This window comes from Phragmites australis, chromosome 3 (assembly GCF_958298935.1).
Source record: "Phragmites australis chromosome 3, lpPhrAust1.1, whole genome shotgun sequence".
NCBI lineage: Eukaryota > Viridiplantae > Streptophyta > Magnoliopsida > Poales > Poaceae > Phragmites > Phragmites australis.
Genome location: NC_084923.1, coordinates 17,513,976 through 17,530,257, shown reverse-complemented (window position 1 = coordinate 17,530,257; position 16,282 = coordinate 17,513,976). Strand labels below are relative to the sequence as shown.

Genomic DNA, 16,282 nt, shown 5'->3' with positions numbered 1-16,282 from the left:
AAATTGTCATGAAAAATATTTTGATATTATCTAATTTTTATTAAGAGATAGTTATTAAAAGTAATAGTCAAATGTGCTTGTTAAAGACATGTTCTAAATGACAAGTAAAAGAGAATAGAGGTAGCAGATAACAATACACATGCCCATGCCGTTGGATTGGAAACTTGAAAACCCTCCATTTCTTGCAATCAGCCAGCAGCTACGTCGGTTGGGATCCGGTAGTTCAGATCATTTACTTTTAATAATACCCGAGTCCTAATATATTATGTTGATTAGTCATTCTGATGCATCAGTCGATGCAATACATATGAAGTAGTTCGTAGGAGCTGGAGCTGTTGACATAAAACTTAACTAAAGACCAAAATGGAATGATATATGACTTATGTAAATTAGTATTTTGAGAAGTCCATATTCACTGTTAAAAAACAGATAAAGAAGATATAATTTAGTGACGAGTTATTATACGAACCATTGCTTTTATGTAGTTTAGATTGGGATTATATATTGACTCATCACTGATAACTTCTTATCAATGATGAATCATAATATTACCTATCACTTATCACATTGGTGATGAGTTATAATTATACCCGTCACTTATTAACTGGTCATAAGTGACGAGTCTTCCTGCACTAATCATAAATGACGGGTCTCCCTGCACCAGTCATGAGTAACAAGTCATGTTATGACCCGTCACTTATTAACTGGTCATAAGTAACAGGTCTTCCTGCACCAGTCATAAGTGACGGATATCTCTGTAGCAGTCATAAGTGACGAGTCTCTCTGTAGCAGTCATAAGTGACAGATCATGTTACGAACTGTTACTTATAACGGGTATGGGTGACGGGTTATATTTCGACCCGTCATTGATAACTTAGCTTTGTTATAAGAGCTAGCCAGCTAGTGTGTGTGCAGAACAGACTCAACCTTACTGCGCGCACAGTAGATCTGGCGATTTTATTCGGTTTCACCAGAGACACTTCAATATCTTGTTGATTTAAAGTTTGAATTATTGCTAGATCTTTGAAGGTTTACATCTCTCCTTTCTTCCTCCTCTAACCCCTATTTAATCTTGATTTTTTGTACTTTAAGTTGTAATCGATCATTTTGCTTTATCCAAATCTTAGTAAAAGTAAGTTGTATTTATGTTAGATTTGATACTAGATTTATCCGATCTACCGTTTCATGCCACAGATCTAGTGTTATTCTATATAATTTTGAATCGCATGCTTAATCACCTAATTAAGGTAATTGTTAATGAAGAATGTATGTTTTTTTCATTATAGATGACGGATAGAAATTAGATGTACCTTGAGACCTAGATTTGTCCGGAGTACCTGAGCGAGGTGAAGTATTTCATGAGTGCTACTTTGACGGATATGAAAGATCATGGTAAAATAGAAATATATTTTTAATGCTGCGATTGCAGGAATGATAAGAAGTTTTTGAAACTAGACAATGTCCATGCATACTTGGTCATGCGTGGATTTAAAGAGAATTATACATGTCGGAACAAACATGGTGAGGAAGACTTTAACGAGAGAGATGGATCAGGCCCTCAATATTGCCAGTGTGGCTCAAGGACTTACACCCTATGACCTTGTGATATGGATCATGATCTTAGGGATGATGGCATATTAGGTTTCGATGATAATAATCTCAAGGATTTTGTGAAGAATGTGGACCAGATGGTGCAGGATGTCGAGCGGCACGATGAGTATAATAAAGGTGAGTTTGCTAAATTCCAGAAATTTGTGAGATTCCAAGATACCACTTTATCCCAACTGTAAAGAGAAGTACATGTGGATATTTGGGAACCTAAAGCTTCTACAGTTGAAGACAACCCATGGTTGGACTGACAAGAGTTTTGAAGCATTACTGGATCTGCTAAGGGACATGCTACTGGAGGGGAACTTGGTGCTCGAGGGCGTCTACGACGCGAAGAAGATAATTTGTCATTTAGGACTAAAAATAGAAAAAATACATGCATGTAAGCATGATTGTATCTTATTTCGTAGAGAGTATGCAGAGCTGGATCAATGCCCTGTGTGTGAAACCCATCGATATAAGCATATAAATGACGGTGATGATGGGGATGGAGGTAAGAAAAGTAAAAGGCCTCCTAGGAAGGCATTTTCCTGTAATTCTCTATCTGAATCATTTGTTTTACAACAAAAAGAAGGCTCAATTGGTGTGTTGGTATAAGGAGGATCGTAAGAACAACACAATGATACGACACCCGGCGGATTCCGCTCAGTGGCGAATCGTTGATTCCACATTTGGTTGGTTCGCTGAAGATTCAATTGGTTGAGTATTACTTTGCTAGCTTAAGACTACACGTTGCTTAGTTTGTGGCAAGGCTGGCGCACCTCGAAGATCGTTCTGCAGGGTCTCTCGCTCGATCGCGAATATAAGTTCACACTCGGCCACCGCTTCCTGACTACTCTGGTCGATGGAGGTGGTTGGGGGTGCCGAGCGAGCAGGAGGGCCAGTCTACCCAAGAGCTCTATAACCACAGCAGTGACACAAGCCCATCAAAGAAATAAAAAACTTCATTCAAATATGATACAAGCCTAAGTTACAGGGCGACATTTACTCTTTGATGGTCACCACCCAGAAGAGAGACCCTACATACTCCACCGGCCCTTGGCACTCCACTTGCAGCCTCGCCTCGGCTTCAGGGCTAGCGGTCACACCCCCCTCCCGAACAACATCGAGGTTGAGGTTGGGGTCATGATAGCGGTAGCACTGAAGAATGTACTTCACCGAGGCTTTTGCCACCTTCACCACGTCCTTCGCGGTCCTTATCGCCTGGGTGTCCGAGAGCTAGGTGAACTTCTCTGCCAAGTCGCTGGTGGCATAAGCTCATCCCTACGTTGTTCCTTCCTTTAGCCTAGTGACTTCCAAACCGACACTCCTCAAGGTCCCCCACATTGCCAGGAAGGCATCCCTTAGAAAACCGCGGGTCATCCGCTCAGCCTCCAACTGCTTGATGCTTCGAGTGATGAGCACACCCGTCTCTTGCTAAAGCGCAAGCCTCGCTTCCTTCTCATCGGCCACCAGCCTCTCCAGCTCGGCACATCTACGGTCCGCCACCTCTTTCTTGGTGATCAGTGTGCTGATGGAGGCAGAGAGGCTGGCAACCAGAAAGAGAGGTTCAGAGGTAGGAGCAGGTACCGTGGGAAATGCTGTGGATGGCTATGTATCAGCGGAAGCCACGTCAAGTGATCCTGGCGTTAGGGTTGCGGTTATCCTGGGAGCTAGAGCATCCTGCTGGGGTGGCAGAGGAGGAGTGGCATCTAGAGTTGTTGTAGAGGTCAAGGACCTGCAGCGACAAGAGAATTGTAGATTCAAGGAAAGAACTCAAAATGTTTGCACCTCACCATAGAGCTTAACGTATGGTCAGAATGGTGAGCACAACTCTAATCCTCGCAAAGCCACTAAGAGCAGGTGGAGAGGAGGTCGTAGCTGCCGGAGAGCCGCTAGTGGTCAGCGTCTCACGGGAGCATTTGGAAATTTCGAGGGAAGCTGAATCCATCACCGATCTCTTCATCCTTGCCTAGAGGCTTGATGAGTAGCAGCCTGGGCGCCCCCAGCTACTTTGGTGCGAGGCTAGTCGCTCCTCTACTGGCTGGCACTGCTCACAGAACCTTCACCCGCGGTCTATGTTCAACTCTGAGCAGCCTGATCATCCCCAGCTGGTTCAGTGCAAGGTTGGTCGCCCCTCTGCTGGCCAACACTGCTCGCAGGCTCTCCACCCATGGTCGATGATCAACTCCAAGCAACCTAGTTGCTGCCATGACCAGATGGATTAGTACTATGCGAGGCAGAGATCGTTGGGGTGCCCTGATGGGTGTCTCAAACGACCTCCATGACCTCATTGATTATTGGGTGCAGCACATCGACCTCAGGAAGACTCTGCTCTAGCATAAACCATGAAACCCTAACCCAAGAAATGGCTTGGGGGCAGGAATTTTGGAAATACGAAACTTACTCTCATGCGTCGTGCTCCTTCCAACGAAGGAAGATTGCACAGCAGAGGGGTGCCGACCAGAGGACTATCTTTACTCGGGGTGCCGACCAGAGGACTATCTTTAGGTTTCGGACCCGTGAGTTGACAACCTCGTTAGTAAGATCTGGATAAAAAGGGGAGTGTGAGAGGTCACGCACCTAACGAGAAACACCAGGGAAACTAGTGTAACATTACCTGAGGAGCTATCCTGAGTGATGTCGTCTAGTCCAACGTACTGAAATACTAGATGTGCTCGCCTCCGTAAGGGGCACAACCGCACTTGATGAAGTTGTGGATGACGTCTGACCCCGTCAACCCAGCCTCTCAGAGTCGGCTGATCCATTTGGTGAGGGTCAGCAGCTCTGGAGTGGTCGTGGGGATGCTCCCCCAGTTGTCGATGACCTATGCCGGCACGCTCGACACGCGGAGGTTATCCAAGGAGTTGTCTTCCGTGAGGTAGAACCACTCCTCCATCCAGCCCGATTGCGTTGACTTGAGGCCCACCTTGATGTAGGAGTCTACGATACCGTCGTGGAGACAATACCCGCAGCTTCCAATGGCCAACCTGGTCATTGATTAGCATGTGTAGAAGAGCTGGAAGAGGTTTAGGTATGGTTCAACCCCGATGAAGTTCTCACACATATGAGTAAATGTGTTCAACATGGGAATAGAATTAGGGTTGAGATGGAGGTGACATATGTCATAGAAGGAGATAACATTAGTTAAGAACTCGGAGAAGGGTGGTACGAGGTCGGCCAAGAAGAAAGAGACAAACATCACAACTTCCCTCTGGCGGGGAGCAAATGCGCTCTCCCCAAAACGGTACCCTGAGGAAATGCAGTGAGTGAATAGACCGGTGTTGTGCATTTGCTTCAACCTTGCCACGTCGCACTTGGATTTGGAGAAAGTGGGCTTGTTGCTGGTGTGTGCCATTAGACTACAGAGGAAGATGCTTCGATGACAAGAACAGAGGTAGAGATGAATAGCTCTTAGTGCAGAAGCTTGGAGGCTGAAAAGATTAGTGAGGGACCTCAGCGCTCCAATTTAAAAGGCCACCACGGTATCTCAACCGTTGGGCGTCATTTTGTTTCTCCCTCCCCCCCCCCACACACACTCTTTCTCTCTCCCTCTCTGGACGTTTAACCTCCCATCGGGATACAGTTTCATGAGTCGACCACGAAAGCGGGCCGCGTCGATAACCACTCCCAAGATGAACATGCGCTAACCTTGGCCCAAGTGGCGCGACCGGACCCGACCACAACCACCAGACGCACAGCGACCACGGACCACTTCGACGAACCACTCACTCCACTACATTTGCGATGGAGCTTGGGGGGCTACTATCGGTATAATATGTAAGGGGATGCCCCAACAGGGGGGTGACCGCTGCCAAATATCAGCCAATGATAGATATTTTCAAGACCATGGCCTCACCTTTACGATCAGGGCAGGACTCAGTTGACCAACCCCCTTTGTCGAAGGACAAGACCCTGTGATGCTAGTCGCTGGATATGTACTTACTTAACAAGTCAAATCACATTTAATACGTTCACTCAAGTTTTTTCCTTCCCTATGCACTCCCTTTCGACGAGCCAGGTTATGCACGAGCGTGGTAAATGCTACGGGATGGCTTCGCAGGCAAGCGTGACGATGTTCAGCAGATGGGACAATGCATGCAGGACGACCAGAGCAGGTCGAACGTGCCTACCTCCCGTTATGATGAGTTATGAGTAGTTGGCTTCGTTATGAGTAGGTCTGCTACAAAGTTTTACATGATCTATTTGTATGTACTCATTTTCTCCTATTATATAAAGTGGGGAGGATATAACTTATAAAGGACAAGATATTCTGTAACAAGTTTATCCAATCTATAAGACAATACACAAGATATTACGCTATTATCCCACATGAGACCTAAGCTTGGACAATTCCATGTGTTCTTGTGTCCATCCGATCCCAATACAAAGAAACACCGATCAACACGCCCGTCGTTCGATACAACTCGAATTTATTATCAGGATCATCCCCGACAATGGTTATGGGTTTTAAATCCATAGTTTTGTGGCAGCTATTACTTGGACATGTGTTTATGGCGTGACAGTCACTTTTAACTTTTAACTACTTCATAAATGGCCTATTGTCTCCTAATGGCATTTTGGCAATGTTTGGTAGAGCAATTTTTGTCACCAACCGAACATAATATGTTTGGATTAGTATGATCGCCGCAGCTCCCTGTAGCCAGCTGCAGCAACCATATGGTCCAAAATGCGGAATAAACTCAACTGATATATACAGGCGTATACGTACAAGATACTCTACATGTAAAAACTTCATGTTCAGAAATCTCAATAACCAACATAAATATGGAAGATATCTTTGCAATAGAAATTATGTGTTCCATCGAATTCACTGCATGCCATTGACTAATACAAGATATGACCAGGCTGAAGAAACAGAGCAACTACAACACCAAGGTTTGAACCATAGCTTTATTACGAGATTTCAGAGGTTACAAGCGCTCGATGCATTGCAATGCATCGTCTCCATCTGCAAGGCTAAAAATTTCCCAAGCAGCTTCTCGATGTCCTTCTGCAGAGAAATTGCGCGAAAGCTAATTAGCACTACAAGTTGTCCTTCTGCAGAGATGGGTGCAGCGTCGTCTCCGTTGACGTCAACCTGACATACATAGAAAAGGGGTATTAAAACTTTGAACACCTAGATTAGATGATCGATCATTATGTCATTTCAGCTTGAACATGTATACAAACAGGAACGAAAGAAAGCACGGAGTAGTGTGCACAAACAAATTTACCTTGTCGAAAATTGGGTACTTGGCCTTGAAGCGAGTGCAAACAAACTGGACGATCTCCTCGTTAGTGCCAGGCTCCTGCCCACCGAACTGGTTGCATGGGAACGCAAGGATCTCAAAACCTGATGAAGTCACACCAAATTGACAGTCATAATTCAACTGATGGATATGAGTAACTGAGCATAAGCAATAGAGGCGTTAATTCCATATGAACAAACAAACGAGGCAAAACACTGAATAAAACAAATAACTAACCCTGGTTCTTGAACATCTCGTATAGCTGGCCAAGCTCTGTGTAGTTGGAATTGGTCAAACCACTACAATAATGGTTACAGGCAATCAGCTTAATTTGTTAATTCAAAAGTAGTAGACATAGTACTCGCCACATCTGCTTCTGATATTTGCATTTTGAAATCTGCATGCCAATAGAATCTGTACAAACGGTCCTGTTGGCTGGACGGAGGATTAACATTTTGTTGTCCAATTCCAAATTTTCAGCCAATTTGTCTGCTTAGCATATTTTTCACACACATCGATAATTCGCTCAAATGCTGATGCAAAAGAACAGAAATGCTGATACCATATTTCAGGCACCAGTTACTCAGAAAAAAAGCTCATACATAAATGAAGCTCAACCTTGTAGGTACAGTTTAAAACTTGAATGTGTTGAATAAAGGCACGAATTCCATATGCAAATTTGCTGCCTTCGTTCTACTAAACAGAAAAATCGAAATATGAAGCTGACCAAGGCGCTGACAGTTCCACCGTAAAAAAAAACATGAATCATTATATATTTCAGCGTGAATAAGAGGATCCGCGTGGGATATGTGTACGTTCTATATACTAACTTGTCAAGACATGCATGCATGAACAAGTTCGAAACGTAATTAAGGGGGCCGGAGCAGCAATAATCTCGGTACGGTACCACTGCGATGCAACGTTGACGATGAGAACCTTCTTCCCCTTGTATGTGCTCAGGTGCACATCTTTGCCGCTTGCATCCTGCATGTAATGCATCTTCAGTAACCTCACGATTCACACATAACAGAATGGTATCTTGGTGCATTTTGGAGAGCGAAACTGGGGTAGTAGTAGTGGTATATACTATATATGAAAGAGGCGGGCGCTGACCTTGACAGTGGAGTCGTGGATGGAGGTGGCAGCAGCCATGCTGACTAAAGCTATCTCTATCAGATACTCTAAAAATCTATTTTCTATAACACTATTACAATATCTTCCAACACTATTACATCATCTTTTTTTTTTATCTTCAACAGCTATCATATTTCCTACCTTTTATTACCCTCCTCCTCTCCTCGGACATACGGACATACTCTGTAAACAGTATTGAGGGATATAGAGGGGTGGCAAATTTGCTTCTTCCGTATCACTATTCACCTCCGGTCGTATCGCTGTAGAGAGCGATACCGCTCCTACTGGAGTCGGATGCGAACGCTAGGACGATCGGTAAATCACTGTAGTGCTGAAAAAATGTCTCCACTGGAGACACCCTAAACGGCGCAAACCCCGTGGCGGAGGCGAAGCAACGGGCTACCGATAGAGGAAGGGGAGACGATAGAGAGGGAGGAAGCGGGGTGACAAGACATCGGGTGGGTGATCGTTATTTAAAGCGGACCCGCAAGCCCCTCTTGACTCGTTGGGTTAGCTCGATCGCAAGTAAATTTTATTGAAATATATTATGTGAAAAACTTTTTTTTCTATAATGATACATATTCACTTTTTATTTCTTCTCTTCAGTTCAGCTATTAGATTACAAGATGAATGATATAAATAAAATCTTATAAAAATCTTGCTCGATCGGGCTACTGCACTTGATTTCATGTGCCACTACTGTGCGCGATGCAGTAGCTGTCGCGCGCGTTGGCCAGCCGGTCTCGCGCCATCTGAGGCAGGCAGCTCTCCTTGATCCGTACAAGGAGACTATGAGAAAGTAAGCTCTGATATGTTGAACCATCAACTAGGCTACCATAAAATAGGCTCAGAAGACTTTGAGAAAGCAGTTTCAGAAGGTTCAAAAGGGTTATTGTGGCAAGTCTCTAGTACTGTCAGCCAGAAAACAAAGGAAGAATGCGTCTGATTTGCAATCAGTGAGACTCGACTCACAGCATTTTAGCACACACCATAGATGATATTCATCCACGGGAAGTTCAGGAAAGATTGTGAGACAAACAGATTAGATAAATAAAACTGAAATATATAGAATTCATGCATCTTGCTTTTTTCACTTCTTCCACGTACATAGTTGCCATATCACTTATTATGTGACACTCACCACCTGGGAAAAAAGGTTGGCGTTCCAATTAATCAAAGTACGCTGCTCCTATTTAAACAGGAAAATGTTCTGTTTTCTCAGGCATCATCAGCAGTGCAAAATCATTTCTCCAATGGGGTGAGGAACTGAGATATGAAATTTGATTTGCTTTATTTACGGATGGGCTAGCATGGTATTATCAATCAGAAGGACCAATCATTTTCTCTGGAACAACAAGTTCATGGAATTCTTGTTCCGTCAATACTCCAAGGTCTAATGCAGCTTTCTGAAAAAATAAAGAGAATAGGATTATTATACTGTACGACAGAAAAAATTTTAAAGCATGCAAAATCAACACAAATAACAATTTAAATGATAATATGATATTATTAACATGTGGCCCAAGAGGATAATAGTAGGCAAGAGAATGAATGGATATGTCAACATATCTAGTGCCCTGATCCAAATAACAGAAGAGATTCTGGGAATTTATGCCTTAAGAATTAGATGGTTCTTGTAATCCAACCAAGATATGAATCTATGCAGTGCACGCATCACCTTAATGCTAATCATATAAGAATTAACGCATATAAACTACAGAGCGATACCAAAGCAAATAGAAATAACATAACAATCACCTTCAACGTGGTTCCTTCTTTGTGTGCTTTCTTAGCAACAGCTGCAGCATTGTCATAGCCGATTTTCTGCATTCATTAAAGAAGCAAGCATGATTAAAAAAAAATGAAACGAAAACAATGAAGGTAACCGATGCAAAGAATGCAATTTACTTACAGGGTTCAAAGATGTCACCAACATCAGAGACTGGACAAAGAAGGAAGAGAAATTAGTGATACACATTATTTAAGCAAGTATCTCTGTAGTTCAGTAATTGATATTACCTCGTGCAATAATTGTGAAATTCTCTTATGGTTTGCTTGAATTCCCCTGACACAGTTTTTCTCGAAGGACACAGATGCATCACCTAATAATCTCAATGACTGTTCAAAAAAGGCATGGTGCATGAGTCCAATTGTAGCACGCTTACAGTAACAGAAAACATGAGGCTAAAGTTACCAACTCACAGAAATATGTACTCAAATCTACAAGAGGGTCTATTGTGGTAATTCAAAGAAAAGTTCATACAGTAACTAAGCATACTAAAGTTGGCAATAGACCATCTCAAAAAAAAAAAAAAGAGTTGGTAATAGAGATCATACTCGAAGTAATCCAGCTGCGATCATTGGCTTAAAAACATTCAGTTCAAAATGCCCATTGGCACCGCCAATTGTAACACCAACATGGTTACCCATAACCTGCAATATCACACATCCAAAAAAACAATTACTTAGAATGTGCAAAATTAAGATAAACAAATAAATTAATTGCAAAAGTTAGAGTCAATAATGCAAAAAGAATTGTAAGACAAAATATGATTCATTTGTAGCGCAGTCAGGTACCAACATCATTGCTTCTTTGAAAGTAAGGTTCAAAGGCTTCAAGTATAAGCATATTACAATTGTATGACAAGCTATCATAGTAGCATTCATTTGCATATAACTCACAATCATTTGTCACCAGTCCCTATTCAGACGCTCGGGTTTCTTACTAAACATTTAGTTATTAAAGCAGGGTGAAAGACATTGCATAAGCAAGCAAGATGGTATCTGTAGTCTTTCCTAAGAAAATATGAACCATTGATCCCTGAAAAAAAAACTGTCTAACTAAGCAAGCTAGAGGGTACAAGGAAGCGCTAAATACATGGGGTGCAGATCAGTAGAACCATTGAACATCACAATTGACGAATATGTAATACTGACAAGGAATGTGATATGCAGATTATTAGAACCACTTAATATCATAATTATATCTGACTAGAGGAATGACTTGTCGACCAATGGGATATAAATGTTTTTATCGGATGAGAAATAGTTGTCCATCAAAAGCATAAAAAACCCATGAAAATCCTTTGTCTTGAGAATACAATAAGTAGATTGGATTATTTAAATTGAGAAAATAAGGTATGATTTGTGTACCTGAGCACAAACCATGGTCAGAGCCTCGCACTGGGTAGGATTAACTTTTCCCTGAAAAAATAGAGAAATTAAAACAGAAGCTCGACAATGGGGTTTTAATTGATAAACATACTAAAACAACCACAACGCATACAGTAACACTCTGCTTACAGGCATAATGCTGCTGCCAGGCTCATTCTCTGGTAGTATAAGTTCACCAAGTCCACATCGCGGGCCACTGAGATTGCATTGGAAATATTGAGTGCATGCCCCAGAGTATAAGAAAATTAATTTGTCACAGAAAAGTAGAAGATTGGAATAATAACCTTCCCAGCAAGCGTATGTCGTTTGCTATCTTCATAAGAGATGCAGAAATAGTGTTTACGGTGCCACTGCTCTCAACAAAAGCATCATGCGCTGCCTACTTAAGAAAAAAAAATGAGAACTCACAATGCTAAAAGAAAATATTGAGAATACAATAGAAATCCATATTCTAAGTGCATTATCCAAGCCGCCCCGAAACTAGTATCAAATAAAACATTTGAAAATAAGTGACATGCACTTTTTAATACTACCTCCACTCAACTTGAAAACAGATGATGTTTTAGTCAGTCGGTTTTGGTTTGCAAATAGTTGCTATTTTTGTTTCCGAGGCAACATCGGTCACCAAATGCCCTTTTGACTGCAAGCATTAACACTTTCCTTGTTCTGTGTGCATGGAGCTAAAATAACAAGTAACTTGGATCAGATGGAGAAACTGATAAGGATCTTCCAGAAATCATCCTCCACTGCAAATGCCCCAAATCTGTGTTTCTGTGGTTAATTAAAAACTGATCCAAATGTACCAGCAAGTATTGCAAATATGTTTTGCAAACATTCTAACCTATATCCAACAATGAAATTACAATGTTCTGTCATCTTCAATGAAATTGTGTGCCTACAACCCCTATTGGCAATTCAAAGTAAGGCTTATATTATATGTGCACATAACCACTAACCAAAGCTTCAAACTTGTTCTCTGCTGTCACAAATGGTAGATCTGTTTCCTCGGCCACTGCAGCGGCAATTTTGACATCAAATCTGGAAGAACAGATACAGTTTAACTAAATGAGAAATGGCATGAACAAAGACCTTGAGTAATGCAAGGAACTAACGTTCTCTTTAAAAGTCATCCTAATCAAGTAACAGAACATAGAGCGATGGTTAATCATATATTTAAGAAAACATTTCAAATTCGGGACGGCACTCAAGTCTCCATATCTCATCACTTCTATTCCAGAATAGATATATTGCTTGTAAATGGAGGTTAGAATGGCACTAGAAACTAGATGGTAGTGAAACTAATTTAAATTTAGGAGATTAATATGGATTATAGACATAACACTCTGGATGACAGGGTTACATGGATTCTCTTTCCAAGGAGACAATTTGGTGATAAACTAATAATTAATGTGAAAAAATTGATAATCTATAAAAGAAAATATCAAAGGTGGCTAATAACAAGTATCAATGTAAACAAATTATCTCAAACAGAAATGTGAAAATACCCTTTCTTAGTGTTCAAGCCAGTTCCAACTGCAGTTCCACCTTGAGCAAGCTGCTCATCAAGGATAATGATCAGTAAATGTTCATTTTATGTGTTCAATTGGGAAGAAAATGAACATTAGTATAGTACCTGATACATCCGTGGTAATGTACAATTAATTCGGTCAATCCCATATTTGACCTGCAAATAGAGTCCAAAAAATTCATAAGTCTATCTGTCAATCTAAAGTGCATGGTATTAAATAAGAGAACAAAGGATGCTGGAACAAATCCTACCTGTGTAGCATAACCACTGAACTCTTGGCCAAGAGTCAACGGGGTTGCATCTTGGGTATGTGTGCGTCCAATTTTTATTATGTCTTTAAACTCAGCAGACTGTACAGCCAGGTTATCAAATTTATTAGTAAAAGCATGTTTACTATATAACATATGAAGAAATATACTGTGTGTCGTCTAGCTACTGGTATTGCCAACCAAAAAATTAACATGCCAGGGAAACCAATATTGGCTTATGGTAAAACAAGGGAAAAATTAATCAGCTGAATGGTCAACATACTTGCTCTGTGGGTTCTGTTTACCGGTTTCACCAGTAACCTTATCAGTCAATTTGCACACTAATGCTTACGCATCAGTTTGTTGTATTTTCAGGAGAAAACAATGTTTCCTAATTGCAGCCATCGCAAGGTAACAAGCTTAAGATACAGAAGAAGCTACCCCCCCCCCCCAAAAAAAAAAGCAAAAAGAAAAAGAAAAAAAAGGAAAAGGTCGCAGGATGTAAGTTACAAGAGATGATTATATCCATTAGCAAATAGAAATTGGTCTGAAATGCTATCCCATAAGTACCTCATCAGAACCTGATTAGCAATATGAACTTTAAACTTAAATCAATGGAACCATCGCTACCAACTTTTTGCTCCAATGCTACTCTAGTGGGCTGCTACAGCGCTAATACAGAGTTTGTAGACACTGTAATACTTGCGCACAAGTAATGCTGAAATATTAAGGTTATCACGACAAAATTCTGTACAATGTTCTAAATTTCTACATATTTGTCTTGAATCTGAATTCCTTATCAACAGCCACAAATGCGCAGTAGAATAGCTGAAATAAGATTAGTGGGAGCTTTTGAAGGCAATTGTGATATCAGAAGCAGATTACCACACATTACAACAAAACAGTAGGTCATAATATAATTATACAATAGGCTCTGGACAAGCATAACACAAAAGTTCCAATGGAAGGAAAGTAGAACATAATACCTTTGAATCAAGTGATTCATGCAACTGTTGCAAACTTGGGATAAACCTTGAATTGATCTCAACGGCTGCTGCTATGTGCATAACCTGGAAATGTCAGCAACATGAATCACAATATCTGCAGAAGCAAGAGTGTACTGATATAAAGACAAAAACAATAATTAGAGCTTACAGTCGGAAATGTATCATTCGAGGATTGTGACCTATTCACATGGTCGTTAGGGTGTACAAACTTCTCACCACGCTTATGTCCAAGAATCTCAGCTGCCCTATTTGCAATTACCTAATTGTAAGAACACAATATGACACAACTGATTAAAAAATATAGTGATTTCACAACAATGCTTGCACGAGAATAAACTTAACATATTGACAAGATATTTGCATACAGCACATCAACATAGTAAAGAACTGAGGGAGATAAGTTTACATTACCCCCAGTTTTTGGAAAGCAAAACTTTAAATTTTCCACACTTTTTCTGGCATTACCAACTCATATTATTTCAAAAATAGTTATAGTAATTTAATACCAACATGTTAAATGCAAGATCTAGTATAAAGATAGTGCATGTCTAGGATATCAACCTCATTGGCATTCATGTTGCTTTGTGTGCCACTGCCAGTTTGCCAGATAACAAGTGGGAAGTGATCATCCAACTTTCCCTCTGTGACCTCCTCAGCTGCCTGCATGATTGCCTTCCCTATTGTTGGATCAAGGCCATACTCCATATTCACCTTCAAAAGTCAATGGCAAAGTTATTCATGCATATATGATACATAAGGCATCCTACAAGCTACCTAAGTGAAATGTTGTAAGCATATAGCAAAGTTCAAACTGCACTAACCATGTTTTTCTAATCGTTATCAGCTGTGCAATCTGCAATTGGCTAAACAAAGTGTTTAGCTTTTATCTTGTCGACGATTAGTAAACCGCCGATCTTACAAATACGTGATGAAAGTAGGGGATACTCCCTCTTGCCGAATCAAGCACCAAAAGATAGAGATTTATACAGGTTTGGACCTCCCGGAAGTTAATAACCCTACGTCCTGTGTTCTTATATTGATCTTCGAGACAGATTACATGGAGGGTCATGGCTAGCCTAGATGGGATCTACTGCTAGTCGAAGGCTCCTTGCGCATTGTCTGGCGATGTAGATTGTGATGTGCTTCTGATTGCGTCTAGATGGCTTTGGTTGTCGATCTGATTCAGATCCTCCTCTCCGTTGGATCCCTCGGCTCCATATACAGGGGGGTTACCGTGTAGCATCCGGGCTCCTTTCCAAATAGGATTCTATCATCCTTAAACCTAGGGATAGACTTCCTTTTTAAGGGGTATCTTGACACCTGCGGAAGGTTACATACGTCCGGGTATCTAGGAGACCCCCAGGGATTCGTATACATATTTATACAGTAGATTTATACTGCCCATCGTCAATTAAGTGATGCACAATTAGTAGCAACCTGAAACTTGGCAGCAGAAAGCATTCTTTCTGTGCCATTTACTCTGTGAAAGGAAGAATAAATTGTAACAATACTAGCGTAACCTATTTGTAGCTGGGAATATTTTGTGGATTCATAACAGGAAATTCCAAAATGGTGATCTTCTACTAAAAATACTATCACAACCACCCAATTGTGTACAGAAGAAAAGCAAATTCAGGCTCATCACAAATTGTTTATTACAATTTCCCCCTCCATGGCACACAAAAATTGATATCCAAGCTTACAGTGCCATACAAGCAGAAACAACCGAACCCATCCATGGTCCATTTGCAACCACTAAAAAACAGTCTGGCTTTATACCTTAGCGGCGCACTTTTTGAGCACGCCAAAGGCGCGGATGATGGGCACCGGCATCCGCTCGCGCTCGCCGCCAATGTCGAAGTTCTGCAGAGATCTCTGCGTCTGCGCGCCCCAGAGCCTGCCCAAAACAGAACATAACAGCCGGCGCCGTCAGATCAACCATGGCATCCGAGCAGCCGCGACACGACCAGATCAAAACAACGCTACACGACGCGCAGGACGAATCTAAATCAACCGAACCAAGCTACTAGGAATCTGCGGGGAGGGCGGAGCCGCGCACTTGTCGTTGGGCACGCTGATGGGTCCGAAGGTGTCGCGCTCCTCGCGGAAGCCGGTGGAGATCGGGCGGGAGAGCGCCGATCGGAGAAGCAGCGCGGCCGCGGCCGGCGACGGCGAGCCGGACGCGCCCGCGAGGCGCCGCAGAGCCATCGCCATCTCGGGTGCTTTCGCCTAGGTCCGCGTGGCGGGTGGAAGCGGCGGCTGGCGAATGGACGGGACGGAGGAGACGAGAGGAAACAGATGGGGATTGGGGCAGAAGGGAGAGGGGTTTAACGGGCTGATCTGGCGCGTGCG

At 42.0% G+C, this 16,282-nt stretch overlaps 2 protein-coding genes across 2 annotated transcripts; both read right to left on the bottom strand.

Moving 5' to 3' along the window:
• Window positions 1-1,727: 1,727 nt before the first annotated feature.
• LOC133912477 (probable phospholipid hydroperoxide glutathione peroxidase 6, mitochondrial) lies at window positions 1,728-7,991 on the bottom strand (the record flags this gene model as incomplete). Its single annotated transcript, XM_062355230.1, has 6 exons — window positions 7,953-7,991; window positions 7,747-7,823; window positions 7,077-7,138; window positions 6,825-6,943; window positions 6,655-6,688; window positions 1,728-1,756 (listed from the first exon to the last, which is right to left on the bottom strand). Coding segments are annotated over exons 1-6 (360 nt in total), but the record flags the coding sequence as incomplete, so codon positions are not given.
• A 1,024-nt stretch (window positions 7,992-9,015) lies between these two features.
• On the bottom strand, window positions 9,016-16,282 carry LOC133912473 (fumarate hydratase 1, mitochondrial-like). The gene is made up of 17 exons (XM_062355226.1): window positions 15,990-16,282; window positions 15,710-15,827; window positions 14,492-14,641; window positions 14,079-14,189; window positions 13,910-13,993; window positions 12,927-13,025; window positions 12,781-12,831; window positions 12,653-12,702; window positions 12,104-12,185; window positions 11,432-11,526; window positions 11,277-11,343; window positions 11,127-11,177; window positions 10,311-10,406; window positions 9,993-10,091; window positions 9,886-9,915; window positions 9,732-9,797; window positions 9,016-9,379 (listed from the first exon to the last, which is right to left on the bottom strand). Exons 1-17 carry the CDS (start codon window positions 16,142-16,144, stop codon window positions 9,293-9,295), a joined length of 1,491 nt encoding a protein of 496 aa, XP_062211210.1. The 5' UTR covers window positions 16,145-16,282; the 3' UTR covers window positions 9,016-9,292.